This window comes from Protopterus annectens, chromosome 5.part0 (assembly GCF_019279795.1).
Source record: "Protopterus annectens isolate FY-2018-M chromosome 5.part0, PAN1.0, whole genome shotgun sequence".
Lineage (NCBI taxonomy): Eukaryota > Metazoa > Chordata > Ceratodontiformes > Protopteridae > Protopterus > Protopterus annectens.
In genome coordinates, this window is record NC_056735.1 from 451,093,881 (window position 1) to 451,108,498 (window position 14,618).

Genomic DNA, 14,618 nt, shown 5'->3' on the forward strand with positions numbered 1-14,618 from the left:
AGCAAAACATTATACAGACAAGACAAGCAAGTCTGTTTTCAGAAGGAATATGCTCTGCTTTATTCTGTTTATTCTCTTACATTAGGTATAGGAGGCACAAGTGGTACAACAGTCTGTGTTCTCAAAAAGTAGCAATAGACTTGGAAAGACTCTCCATTTGTATTCTAAGGTTAGTGTCAGAGTTTCATTGACAGAATATTTTATTATGGGAGGTACATTACTGCACCACTGCATTGTATTACTAACTCAGTGCGGTCAACCTTAAGCTTGAAGGCACAGAAACTAAGGTAGGCTAGCAGTACTGACATGCATTGTGGTCAAATGTACTGAATGTCAGCTGAGATACCAAATCCAGACATCCTACTGTCATTTGTTCAGCAGCCCTAAGCAAAAGTAAAGAAATAACAGAAGGGAGGGGTGTAGCACAATCGTATTTCATTATTTTAAATGTCTTTATATCTCTGTATTTCTTGAAGAAAGCCAGCTTTTACTTTACATATTTCAAATAGTGCAACTGAGTCTGTGAATATCTTTTAAATTCCAGGGATCTGTGGCTATTGCTGGTGCTGTTATACGATGGCTTCAGGACAATCTTGGTATCATAGAGAAAGCATCTGATGTTGGTGAGTACTATTTTAATAAACCTCAACAGCACTGGTATCTTGCAGTCAAGCATAACCTAATGTTAACCACCTTAGATGAGCAAGAGAATTAAATTGCTGTTATTCCATGCAAACTAAAATTGCATGAGAAGTGTTTGCAAAAGTTACCTGACACCTTTCACCAGTCTTCTGCCATATTACTTGTAGAACGCAGAGTTACATTGCATTACATTACCTGGCTTGTTACCATTCATCCCAGAGGACAAGGTGATAATGCCCTTTACCTGTTTTTATAATATGTTTATACAGTTACCATCCCTCATCCTTCCCAAGCAGCAAAGCTTTTACTTGTCTTTTTAAGAAGTAGAACTGGATCTGAGGAGGCTGTCTCAGAGAATTCTAGCTGAATTTTTTGATGCCTTTTTTTGCTTTCCCTTGTGCTAACTGCCAGGCATGCCATTGTCTGCTGTATTCAGCTACCAATGAGGCAATCATCCAGATAGCCACAAGGAATGGAGTTTTTACCCTAGCCAATTTCCCTTATGTACACCCCCAATAATCTGTCAAATGGGGTAAGCTTACAATGGGTGCAACAGTAATGAAATCACAAATACTACCACCCCCCCCCAAGAGAGAGGAATGGGTGGGAATTTTTGCCTCTTTTATCCGGAGTAATTTAGGGACACTTCTACTCACTATATTTTCTCCATATCGAAAGCTACATGCTGCTGAAACTCATCCTCAGTGTGTTACATGATATAAAACTTGTCAGCATTAAATATTTGCATAAGTGTGTATGTGCAGTAACACTATGTCTTTGAGAAAGGTTAAGTAAAATAACAGAAGATCTTTAAGAGAAGCTAGTATATCAGTTTTAGCTGTCCCACATTCATTGGTCTTTGCTGTTATAATATAATGCCAAACCTAACCTTGCTGTTCCTTTGTTAAGTGATTTTCAGGTTCTCTGTATTTTGATTGTTGCTGCTTTTATGAGAAAGAACTGGAGAAGGCTTTGGGGATTGATATAGGCGTGTGTACTTGTTAAAATAAAATGGATGCATTGTAATTGCCTGTGATGCAACACCTTAGATGGAGGCAATCAGTCTTTCCGGTTCTGAATTGTATTACTATTGTTGGTGAGGATACATTGGAGTTTGTTAAAAAGATGAGAAAACATGGCGTTTTATTGGAAGCAGATTCAGGGTCCAGGTATCTTGTTCACTCATCCTATTTCCAATTTTGGACCATTTCTTATGACAATTTTGTCCCATTGTAGGACTATGGAGTGCAGGTGCACACGTTGGTCTAATCTTGTGTTGCATACTGCAGCTTCATTTACCTATGGCTTCCAGACACAGAACTTAACTGGCTGCAGTTGATGCAGAATTCCACAGCCCAGGTACTTATGGGTACTTCTAGTACCATCACATTACAAACAGTCCTGTAAATCCTTTACTGCTTACCAGCAAAGATTTGTATCACCTTTAAAGTTCATGAGTTGGCTTATGATATGGATTCTCTGTGTCTGAATGAGCTCATTGCAGCACACACCCTGTAAGAGCTTGGAGTTCTTGAACATTCTCATTATCAATGTGGAATCTTATGATATGCTTTCCTTCTTTTAATAGGCACTATGCCTCTGGTGCCGTCTTCCAGAGTGGTTATCTCTCCCATGCTACTTTTAAAATGTCACTGCAGTCTCATATAGCTCTTCAATTTTAACATGTTATGATTATTGGCCTTATGTTCCAGTCTAAGCTTTGTATCTGTATTTTTTTTACTTTATTTTACTGTAATAATGCTTTGGTATAGTAGAACTTTAATAAATTTAATGGCATCTCTCTTGATTTACTCTTACTGAAATCTCTGATCTTAGTGTCACTGCTGAAAGATGCTTTTTTGATTAGGGACCAATATTACTTTCTATGGAAACTGATCTTAGAAGTCTACTGACATTCTTTCTTTCTTGTCTCACTTTTGGTAATTTCTCATATTTGAGTTCATCCCCTTCCTTAACTTCCTTCAGTTCAGTGCCAGAAGATTAGCTGTTTGATGTCTTCATCTTAATGTCATTCTTCTAGTTCCCTCAAAACTCATTGATGATCTTAAGCACTGAAATTCTTCCATTCCACTGACAACCCATTGATTGATGTGAGAATTCAAAACAGTCCTAGAGGTTAATTGCTACAGCATTTATCAGTTATTTTTTATGCATACGGTTTAACATCTCATAAGACAGCATACTCGATAGTGCAGCACCCTCTTTATGCTGCATTGCAGTGTCAGTAATCAATCTACTTGGTATAGGAATAGAACCCACAGCCTTTTGCATTGAAGGTGAGTGTACTACCTTTTGCACAAATGACACTGACTCAGCTCATGGTAACAATTATAGCTACTTTATTATTGTGTTAGATATCCATGCCTTTTAACACCAGTTGAGAGCTCAATGTATATCGGTATGGTTTGTACAGTCAGAAATGTAATTTTCAAAAATACTTTAATTATAGTTATGTGGTAGCATTGAGCAGCAAGTTCTGTGTTTACTTGCACGCTTTGCAGTGCAGTGATTTTTTCACTGTTAGTTTGATTTGTCAAAACAGATGCATGGTGTAAATCTAAACAGCCAGGTAAATTGAGGCATTTTTGCGAAATATGTAGCCCTGAAAATTTGTGGAGCAAAAATACTTTCCTTGAAATAAATGGAGAAAATATTTTACTGATATGTATACCTAAAGACATAAGAGACCTGAGAAGCTTTGAAAGGTATCTGCCTAAGTCTTATCTTAGATTCTGAAAATCATATAAAATAAATTAAAAAGTTATGGCTATTTGTATTGTTTACAAGTCACGTTTCCAAGGAGAGCACTATCTAAAATGTCTGGCTGTACCATCATGATGGTATCTTGACTAGTATGGATCATAGTATGGCAAGGTTTGACTCATTTAGCAGTTTACTTAACATAACAATGGTACTGTTTTTATTCTGTTTCTTTATTAATTAACTCCCTATCTTTAGACCTGCCAATTTTAACTAGTGTTCTTTATCTGAATGCCTTATTTTGCTTTGTAGTGGAAAAGGTGCACAGCTGATTGAAAAAGAACTGCAATCAGATTTTAGCCAACTATACTAGTGGTTTCCTGAAAGCCACCTGTTTGTCATTTCATTAAAAACTACTTATTGATGTTGGAACAGCAGAAAGAATTTCCACTGCATCAGCACACAGCATTCATAGCGCATAGAATACCTCCATCACATTTTTTACTTACCTGAGATACCAAGATTTGACCCTAGACGCACTGTGCTTTTTCCACATTCATGGTGATAATTCAGTGCATAAAGAAGTAACTCAAATTAAGCTAATCTACAAACTCAATAATTATTGACTGCAAATACCTGATGAGCAGCTGATAAAAATAATACTCATCTCAAAGCTAGAATAAACCCTCCCATTTTTAGGCATGTGTAAAGTGCAAAATACAATGAATTTAGAAAGCACTGAATATGTTGATTCATTAACATAACTAATGATAGCTCACTCCTGTATGCATTACTTCACAGCAAAAACGCTCTTCCAGTTGCTAAGAGAGTCTGTGCTGCTGTTCTCAACTATGTGTAAAATTTCTGTCCACCACTTAATAGGATAATAGGAGTCACAAGGTAACTGAGCCATAAGGCCATTTCCACCTTGACAAGTACCCAAAGTATCAGCTCAGCAAATAAAACCTTTGCTAACACTTCCCCCCCTACTTATAATGCAGTACATTCCCTTTGTTTTTCTGGGTATGTATTGCTGCATTATGAGGTCACAGCAGAAGTGGCCTGAATTTGCAAGGTAAGAACCCATCCCTCTTACACAGGCTCCTACCTCCCTCTTACTTACACACAAATACACACCCCTACCTCCCACGTACACACACACACACACACACACACACACACACTAACACACCCCTACCTACCTATTTCTTACACACACACACCTCTTAAACACTTACACACAACTGCCTCTCACTTGTACATTTGTCCACAGTCCAAACATCTTCTGGAATTCAAATTCTGCATGGGCAGGGAACATGAAGACGTAAACTGTCAGTCGCACAGATGCAGAAGTTGAAAACGGGTCACAAACACCTGTTGCATAAAATTAATCTCGCAGCCAGTTTTAGGGGGGTTCAATTGCACCCCCTTGCACCTGCCTCTGGGTGCTCTTGCCTGCGGCCCATTTTGCTCTGACAAGTTAAAAGTAGTCAATTTTCATCTTTGTTCATTTTCTGTGTATTGCTTTTCTAACCTTTCATTTAGGCCATAAATTTCTTTTTTTTTTTGTTTAGAATATACCTTTCTCCCCCAGGCCATGATTCCAGCTTGTATCATACTGACATAGTGTTAGTTGAGCAACAGGTAGCACACTTGCCTTTAGTGCAGAAAGTTGTTGGTTCTATTCCCACACCAGGTGGATCAATAATTGACACTTAAGTGCAGCATAAGTGAATTACTGTACTCCTGAGTGTGCTGTCCTTTAGATGAGACATTAAACCAAGGCCCTATCTGCTTGAGTTGGTGGTAGCTCAGGTGGATCCACATTGCACCTATTAAAAAGAAGTTCCTTGATGCCTGGCCAAATTTCCCCTAGTAATATAAACATCACTACGGGTCTCCCGTGAAAAGAAGCTAATAGCCTAGTGGGACTAACCCAGTTAACAAAGGATAAATAAATTATTTTTAACTGTCAAGAGTTGTATTTAGCTTGCCTAAGCTAGCCATTGTGGCTAAATCTGTGTCGCTATAGATCAGTCATCTGGATTTAAAAATGTGTTCATAAATACAAATCACTGACTAAAATTTGCAAGAGATTTGGCAAAAGAATTTGAACTTTTTAGAGAAAGGAAGAATAAACTGTTCACCATTATCACTGCAGCTGTACCTGGGTTAGGCTACATGGATTGTGTCTTACCCAAGATTTAACAACCTGCCAGCTTCTAAAAGCTCTAGCTACCTCCCACATATCCACTCTGACTGCTGATTGGTCAGCCCTGAGGGGGATCAACAGTCAGAGTAGAAAATCCTCAGTACTTTCTTGCCTCCTCAAACCCCTCTATACAGAACACTAAAAAAAATAATATATATATATATATATATATATATATATATACACACACACACACATATACACACGCACACTGTGTGTGTGTGTGTGTGTGTGTGTGTGTGTATGTGTATTTTAGAAAACAGAAGTGTTTTATTATTTTTACAAGTTTTAGTAGTTTTGTCCCTTTAACAAAAATGAAATGTCTTTAATATAGGAAATTTCTTTTCGGGGACCACTATTTTAGCTTCAGTTTATTTGGGAGTTTATTTTGGGACAAAATGTATGTAAATTTTTGATTTTTTTTTTTTACTTTCTATAAAGCTGTATGTGATGAGACTTCAGTGTGCTGCTTATGGCTTCTCCCTGTGTAATTTCCCCAAGTTTTCTGTTTATGCAGTGTGAGATTTTATTTGTGTGTGTGAAACTGTAAATCTGTTGTTTAAGCAAACTCTTTGAAAACTTACCTTCCAACTGACTTATTCCAGCATTTCCTTCGATATCCTAAGTATCCTTCTTGGTCACTGCATGGATATTTTCCCCACGCCTGCTTATCTGACTTCCATATTTCCTTGAAAGAAAAAACAAATTACCAAAGAGCTCTTTCTGACTCCACAGGATCAGTCTATGCCTCAGCTGGTGGGTGACTCTACAGTGGCCAGCAGTCCTTTCTCAGACCAATCATCTACCTTTCTGGCATCCTCTGGTGTAGTCCTTTTAGCCCTCATGAAACAGGTGTCAGCCACATCCTCTTTGTCCCTTCCAATGTCTGACCTGGGCATGGGGCAACTATCTTTACTGGGGATGGGGAGACACTGGGGGATGCTGCTGGATGCAGCTGAGGGAAGAGACCTCTTGAAGGGACAGATGATCCTTCTCATAGTCAATCATTAAGGATACCTGTAACAAAAACGTTGTTCATCAGAATATATGGTATCTGTAAGAAAAGAGGATTTTCTTACCTTAGCCAAGAAACTTTTACAGACAGCCAGTTCTGGTACACAGAATTCAGTACCTGTAAATCAGGTCAGAAAATACATTCCAGAGGAGACATGTCATGTGATTCTGACATTGACAGAGATCGGGCTTTGTCCCCTGCATTGTTTTATCATCTTAGATCTGAACCTGCTGCCATCTTGGCATCTGTGCCAGTAGGGGACAGGCTTATCATCCAGCCCTTCCCCTGTGGACAGGGGGGTTTTGGACAGATTAGGTAAGAGAAATTTTCTTCATGCACTTGAGCATGTGGAATTCTCAACTATTAAGACATTTGTATTTGACAGATCTAGCTACCATTCTTCACCCTAAAAGCAGTGCCTATCTCATTTCTATTGTTTCCAGCATGTCTTAAGTATGCATTTAAGTAGTCTATATGATGGTGCCCTTACTGTGACTTGGGTCCTTGCTTCTGTTACTGTTTTGAGGAGGTATGCCTGAGTACGTAATCAAAGGTTTTCTGATGAGGTAAAGTCTAAAATTTTGAATTCATCTTTAGATAAGCAGGTTTTATTTACCCGTGTTCTACTCTGATCCTCAAAAATTTGATTAGAGAGGGAAATTAACTCAGGGAGTTTCCAAGATTTTTCAGCACTCCCCCAGATCCTGTATTACTTCTAAGAAGCTAAACAAAAATTCCCCGTCTGCTAAAGCCAAACAGGGAAACAGAGAGATGACAGGACAGAAAAAAGTGTCATCACCTTGGGAGACAGAACCCATGATGAACACTCTTCTGGGCCTCCATCACTGTCCTCTGAATTTCCTAAAAAATGGCAGTCTACAACTTCAGAATTGACTGCAACAGCATCTCCCTACCTCCTCCCTTCCTACCTCACTTTCTCAAAACCTGTCCCAACAACTGGCTCCCTACATTCCCCTTTAGCAACAGATTGTGACAGACTCATTGGTTTTAAAGGTAATTCAGGAGGGTTATAGTTGGCGCTGGATGCAAACATCTCCATTCATGGGAGTTCTTCCCTACCCTCCAAACCAAACAGAACTTTCTCCTTAGGTTCTTCAGCATTTACGCACCATATGAGTCATAGAATCAGTGCCATTAATTCAAAGGGGAAAACACTTCTATTTTAGAATGTTTCTGCTATGTCTCATTCCCAGAGAAGCTTTATAGTAACACTGGACCTAAAGATGTATACTGTCACATTCCCATTGCCAGAGGCTTCAGAAAATTTCTCTGATTTGCTCATTCTGGGTCACATCATTACTTCTCAACATTACTGTTTGGGATATCTCCAAGGGTGATTGCAAAATGTCTAGCTCCAGTCATAGCTCATTGCAGACTGAATAGCATTTACATTTTCCTCATTTGAACAAATTACTCACATGATAATAGTCATTAATATGGGTTCCATCTCTTCTGATAATTTGGGATTCCAAATAAATATTCAGAAATCCTCCTTGACCCCATCATGCAATTGTCTTTCTAGGCTGTTATAACACCCTGCAGCAAAACACTTTTTTGATGCAGGAAAAAGTGGATTTTATCTAGAAACTTTCCTGAGCTTCTTAACTCAGTCTTAGACTTTAGCCAGAGAGCGTCTCAGGATCCTGGTATTCATGGCTTTCATGATACCCCTAATCAGGTTACATATGAGAAAAATTCAATGGTTTCTGAAAAGGAGCACACACAGACGCAAAGTTTGCATCCTCTGAGATTTCAGATTCCAGTACCGGGCTTTGTATGGAAGGAACTGCACTGGTGGAGACACAAATACAAGCAAATGCAGGTCTCCCATTTTCTCCTGTACCTCTAATTCGACCTGTTATTGCAGACACTTCGGATTTTACAGGGGACAGTTTCAATGGGGTTAAATGGGCAAGGCCTCTTGACATTCCTCAGACTGACCAAAGGACATAAATGTCAGAGATGTTGGCTATGATCCATCGTCTATGGTCACCAGGACCTTTCCATGTGATTACCGACAATACCACATTAATGTGGTGCAGCAACAAGCAAGGGGGACAGGGGTGTGTTCTCTATGTGGGCAAGCTATGATTACTTGTGAGGTAGCTCTTCAGCAAGCATTTTTTAACCCTCCACACATTTCATCACAGCAAAACAAAATGGACTGCAAGCTGAGCAGGACCAGGAGAGACCCTCACAAATGGGAATCGAATGAAGGGGTCTTCTAGGAATTGATCCAGTTATGGGGAACACCTCAAGTTAATATATTTCCCTCCTTTCAAAACAGAGAAGTCAACAGATTCTGTGTGCCCACAGTAAATTTGCAACAGCCATATATCTCTGCAGCTGAATTTTACTTCTGCCATATGTCTCCATCTAAATATACCACAGGGAAATCTTGACACCTAAGAGCCTGAACCCATGACAAACGCTGTTCCTGGCCTTTATCAACATCCTGTGCATGCCTGTAAAAGAAGTGCATGATCTCTCATGAGCAATCTGCTTCAAATTCCTTAATAACCTCTGTGAATTGGGTCATAAAGTTTTCCCAGGACTTAGTGTGCTCCATATCCCCCCACCATAATCCACACCTTGTTAACCTAAAAAAAAACAATACTCATCTGGCAAACTTACAGAATCAAGTCTGACCTCCTTTTATCTACAGTTACTGGAGGTTCTCAAATCATAGTCCGTTGGTCTCACTCATTCTATATTAATTGGGCGTCCATGGCAGCATCAGTCTTTCATACAAGATTCTTCATGAGCACTGTCAATTCAGTGGTCAAAGTCTACTCACTATCTTCATCACCTTCAAAGATATTTGGCCCTATGTTATCTTCATATAAATTGATGAATATTCTTCCCTCTAGTTCAACAAGAATGACCGTTTGCCCTTCCTCTGTCACTGGCCACTGTTAACACTGCCACCTCCATTTGGAGAAAATGATCCAGGGAGTGTGGACCAGTTTGGAGGCCAATCTTCAAATCAGCACTCTAGAAATGAGGGCTGCTCTCCTAATATTACAGGGAATTCAGGACTTCCCAAAGGAGTGATTTCCATCCAGACAGACAGCACGTCTCCGGTATACATCAACAAGTAAGGGGAACCCGTACTTACCCCACCCCCTTCTCCTAGAGGCTATGAAAGTGTGGCAGTGTGCAATGGCTTCAATATACCTTCTAACAGTAGTTCACATTCTGGGTCATACTAGTATTCTAGCAGTCAAGCTGAGTCAATGTACCCTTGTGCCTCACGAGTGATCCCTCAATCCATTAGTGGAGATTGAAATATGCAGCTTCTGAGACCAGCCTAGCTGTAACTTTTTTGCAACTTCCACTAATACAAAATGCAGTAGCTACTTTGCCCTCCTCCCTCCACAGAGACTGTTCTTGAGGGACACAGTAGTCTATCTTATAGTCTTCTGGAGTCCTATATGCTTTCCCTCCTGTTTCATTAATAAAAACATTTTTACAGCAGACCCCTCTGTGCAAGGCAACTTTTATTCTCATTGTCCCTTTTCTGGCCCAGGCAGATAAGGTTTCCTCATCTATGGCCTCATCTGCTGTGATGACCATGGTTCATAGATCCCAAACCAGATCTCCCTTCTCATCCATCCAGCAAAACCTCTAGACATAAAATTCCTAAGACTGACTGCCATATATCACTTATTCCACTAATGGACAGTTTTTCTTCCTTGTCTGGAATTGTTCAGATATTATCAGCTTTTCTAAAGCCCTTGCAAAGAAAACTTACAAAAGGTTGGGAGAGGTTTTTCCATTTGGACTTTTGATAAAAAGGCTAGACCCCTTTTCAGCTTCTCTCCTCTCCCCTCTCTATTCTCAAGTTTTTAGTGGACCTTTTTAATTAAGGAGTAAGTTCTTCTACCATAGAAGTTCAACTTGCAGCTATTTCAGATTATCAGTCTGGTTTACATTTTTCTTCATCTGTAACATCCCTTAAAATTTGCAAATCTTTGTTCACAAAAACTGTCTTACTGAGACCACCAATTAAAGATTTATTTCCAACATGGGACCTCACTTTACCATGCAAGTCCTAACTCAAGATCCATTTGAGCATGCTTCCTGTGTTTCCATAACATTTTTTTGCCATAAAAAACTTTATTTCTGCTTGCAATAAAATCAGCTAGAAGAATTTCCAGGCTGCAAATATTGTCCTATAAGCAGCTATGCTAAATCTTTTTCACAAAGATAGCAGCTGTGTCTGACCAAATCCTTCCTTTGTACCAAATGTAGCCTAAGAGTCAGCTTTGAAACAGTACATTTATGTATTATTTTTCAAGTCATTCTAATTGATGAGAATATATACTGCACACTTTAGATGTTCATAACCAGTTGTGATTCTCTCTGCACTGAACAAAATCTACATGCAAAGATGATGAATTGTTTGTGTCCTTTTCAAAATCCAAAATGGGGTTCAGAATATTTAAAGTTATGCTATCTAGGTAGCTGTCACATTGCATAACCTTTATTTATACTTCAGAGGTTTGACCCTCCCTTCCAAGCATAGAGTTCATTCCATTAGAGCCATGTCATCCTCTACTTCCTATTTCAGACATTTCAGTTTGAATGATATCGGTACTGCATCAATGTGGACTTCATTGCATAACTTTATCAAGCACTGCAGGCTGGATCTGATATCTAGAACTAGGGCTGCCTTTGGTTCCATCATAATCAAGAGTGCCTTGCCATGCTACCACCCATGGCTGTAAGTAGCTAGGGAGTCTGTCCCAACCAATTGAGACAGAGGAGGCAACACAGGATACAAAAGTTATGTGCTTACCATAATGATGGATCTTTATTGGTGTTCTCTCTCTCTGTCTCAATGACCCAACCTCCTCCCCCATTCCCAGAGTGTCACGTTCTTCTATACCCTGTAGGGACCTAGCAGACTTGTACCTAAAGTCTTACTCCTGAAAGCCTTGATCCTGATCCCTTGTTTCCTATTGGGCTTTCTGCCATCTATTATGGACAAACTTAGTTTGAAGAGTGTCCAATCACATAGCATCATGGGAAAGAGAGCAGTGAGGAAGATCTGCAAAATAAAGTTGCCAGCTCAGCTCCTCCAAAAGGCAAATAACCCAACCAATCAAAAGAGAGAGGAACATCAAGGATCTATAATTATGGCAAGTACATCATTTTCATGTTTAAACTCATAACAACCAATATAAAAATACTTTACTCTTTACAATAGATCTGCTCCCAAGTAGTAGGCATCAAGCCTCTTAAGATCAGGGCCCAGTATGAAATCATGAAACACTAATGGGTGCATGTAAAGGAAACATTCATTCTCTAGTATCATCCTGAAGTGCCTTGCCACCACCACCAGTGCACTTTACAGAGGCTCTGTACTACAAGTAGAGCAACTGTTAGGTAAGTATTGATCCCCATCTATCTTGATTACTCTCCCTATAAGCCTTTGAAAGGGTCATTAAGGTCATGCCCGAGTCATAGAGAGCCTTCTCTAAATTGTGATCCCTTTTATGACAAGCCTTTAAGCAGCCCACCACATACAAACAGTGGCTGCCTTAATACTGTTATACTAATTGTTAATGCCTTGAAAATGAGTATCAGATGTTATGTACTGATAGCTGAAAATATGCCATGGCCATCCAGCATGTAGCTACATATAATTAAATTTGCTCTGTTATCTGTTCTACTTAAAATTATCTTAGCCTCCACAGATATGCATGAGCTACCTTGCACAATCATTCCTATATCTCTTTCTTGCCAGAACTGGTTAAGATGCATAGGAAGCTAAGGGCTGTCCAAACCTGCTCAGAATGCAGGAATTCAAAATTGGAGCTGAGAAAAAGTATTGATGTATCATAATAAGTTGCATTTAATGGGCCAACGTTGAATCCTTGCTGTTTAAATTACCATATCCACTACCAGAACACAAAAATAAAGGAATTAATTTATTTGACTTCCCCTTAATAAAGGAAGGTCTGCTTATCCCTCTTCAGTCATCATTCCCTCCGGGCCCTGTCATTTTTTGAGTCTAAGGAGATCCAGTCCCATTTGTCAATAACATAAATGTTACCCTTTTACATGGTAAACCAAAGATCAGATGTCTTGATATTAATTAAATCAGTTAGTTCCTGGAGATTGCAGACTTCTCAATCTATTGCAGCCCTGTACCAATCTAACAAACACTTCCTGAGCAAGGAGACTGGCATAGGACCTCTCACTGGTGAAGAAGTGGCTGGCCCTGTGACCTCTTCCTTTTGAATAGGGATGGATTAATCATATGTAGGGATGGTCTGTGTCTGTTTCAGTCTAGTTCAGCCTTCTCTGGAGTCTGGAATGTAACTACTCCTTTAGGTAAGAAAACTAATCAGAGTCTAATAGAGGAACTATTTCCACTTATTCATTCTATCTATACGAATGCATGGAAGGAAAGTCCATGTGTACCTTCTGGTCTCTGCCCAATAATTAAGGTCACAGAGAACCTCTGACCCTGAAGATGGAACACTTTTCCCAGAGAACAAAAAGCAGTCAAGATTTTGTATCTTAAGTGATAAAAGTTAAATTCATCCAAGAGTATGTGACCACTGCAGCAGAAACGAGCTATGTACCCTTTCAACAGTAATCACTGCTGTCAGTGTCACTCAGAAAGTTTGTTTTTGATGTATAATATAAAATCTGCTCCCACTGCCTTTTCTGATATGAATGATTCTTTTTCCATGCTCATTCCATGTGGTCTACCAGCTTAGGTTCTGCTAATTGTAGCCAAGCCCCTAATGCAGCCATATGGTGATCCATACTCTTTAGGGCATTGACTTCAGGCATACAGTCAGAATCCACAAACAGTATGCTTTCAGTTTTTGTCATTCTATTGGCCTAGCCCATTTAATGCATTTGGGCAGAGCTGGTTTTCTGCAGTTCAGCTATTATCAAATTATGAAAACCAAAGAATCAGACCTCAATTATGCCTACGCTAGGAAGCCAAAATAATTTGAATGTAAAAATTGCAATAAGCTTAATATTTGAGTCCAAAAAGTTTGATAAATTGTGTAAAGCCACACTTTCATCCCATACGTAGTGAAAGGAACTTCATCAGAGGTTTGTATGCTTGATTTCTTTTGAGTACTGTGATATTTGCAATGTTGGTTTGAGGATTTTTAAAGAGAAGGTTACCAGTTTGTCATCAGACTTGACTGGGAACATGTGTATCAGTGGAATAGTGTCTATAGATGCTACATTTGTAAAGACCAGGTCAAGAATGTTTTGTCTAGTGGGTCATTTAACTATTTGATCCATGGAATTTTTGCTTATGAAATGTAGGAAGTTTTGGACATAGCCTATATTTGAGGTATGACTCCAAGTTTACCAATGGGCAGTTAGTCACCCAGTATGATGTAGGTTTTATGTATTTCGACTTTATCCAATATATTTAAAATTCAGACCTGGATGTTATGTGATCCTATCTCGCCTACATTCTGAATGATGGGTTCGGAGCCGATCCCTCGGCTCCGACTCGGCACGCTTATGCCAAAGAGCGAAGTCTCTTACTGGCTGAGCTTACCATATCCCAGGATGCACCACTACCAGTCCCCCAGATCTCGTTTGCCGCTAACAAGTGAAGACGTGGTCTCGAGCTGGCTGAGTTAAGTAGTGATTATTTCACTAGTTTTTCTGTCAGGTTTTTCTTCTTTTCACAAAAGCTGTTTTAACAGCTATTCTTGTGTTTTGAGTGTGTTGGACAAAATTCACTTGGTGAATTCTTGTGTTGTGAGTGACTAGGAGTACCTCTTGTCAGGAAAGGCCTTTCCGGTCTTTTTGTTTGTAGGTGACTTGGTTCTGTTTTGAATCATTTACATTTCTCTTCTTAAATAAGAACTAACGGAGAGAAATTATTATATTACAGAGTTTGTGCTGTGTTTGACTAACTCAGAGTATTGCGAGTGATAACTGTAAGCCTACTCTAGGTGTATTACCAGTGTTCTTTCAGTTACTTTTGAAAATTTCTATAATGTCTCAGAATCC

At 39.3% G+C, this 14,618-nt stretch overlaps 1 protein-coding gene across 3 annotated transcripts in view; it reads left to right on the plus strand.

The window, feature by feature from the left end:
• Positions 1-14,618, plus strand: part of GK (glycerol kinase) — a 609,816-nt gene that overhangs the window by 431,869 nt on the left and 163,329 nt on the right. For all 3 annotated transcript variants that reach the window (XM_044072382.1, XM_044072384.1, XM_044072383.1), the window contains one exon: positions 545-623. In XM_044072382.1, coding sequence (XP_043928317.1) covers positions 545-623 — 79 coding nt within the window. The remainder of the gene's footprint in view (positions 1-544; positions 624-14,618) is intronic.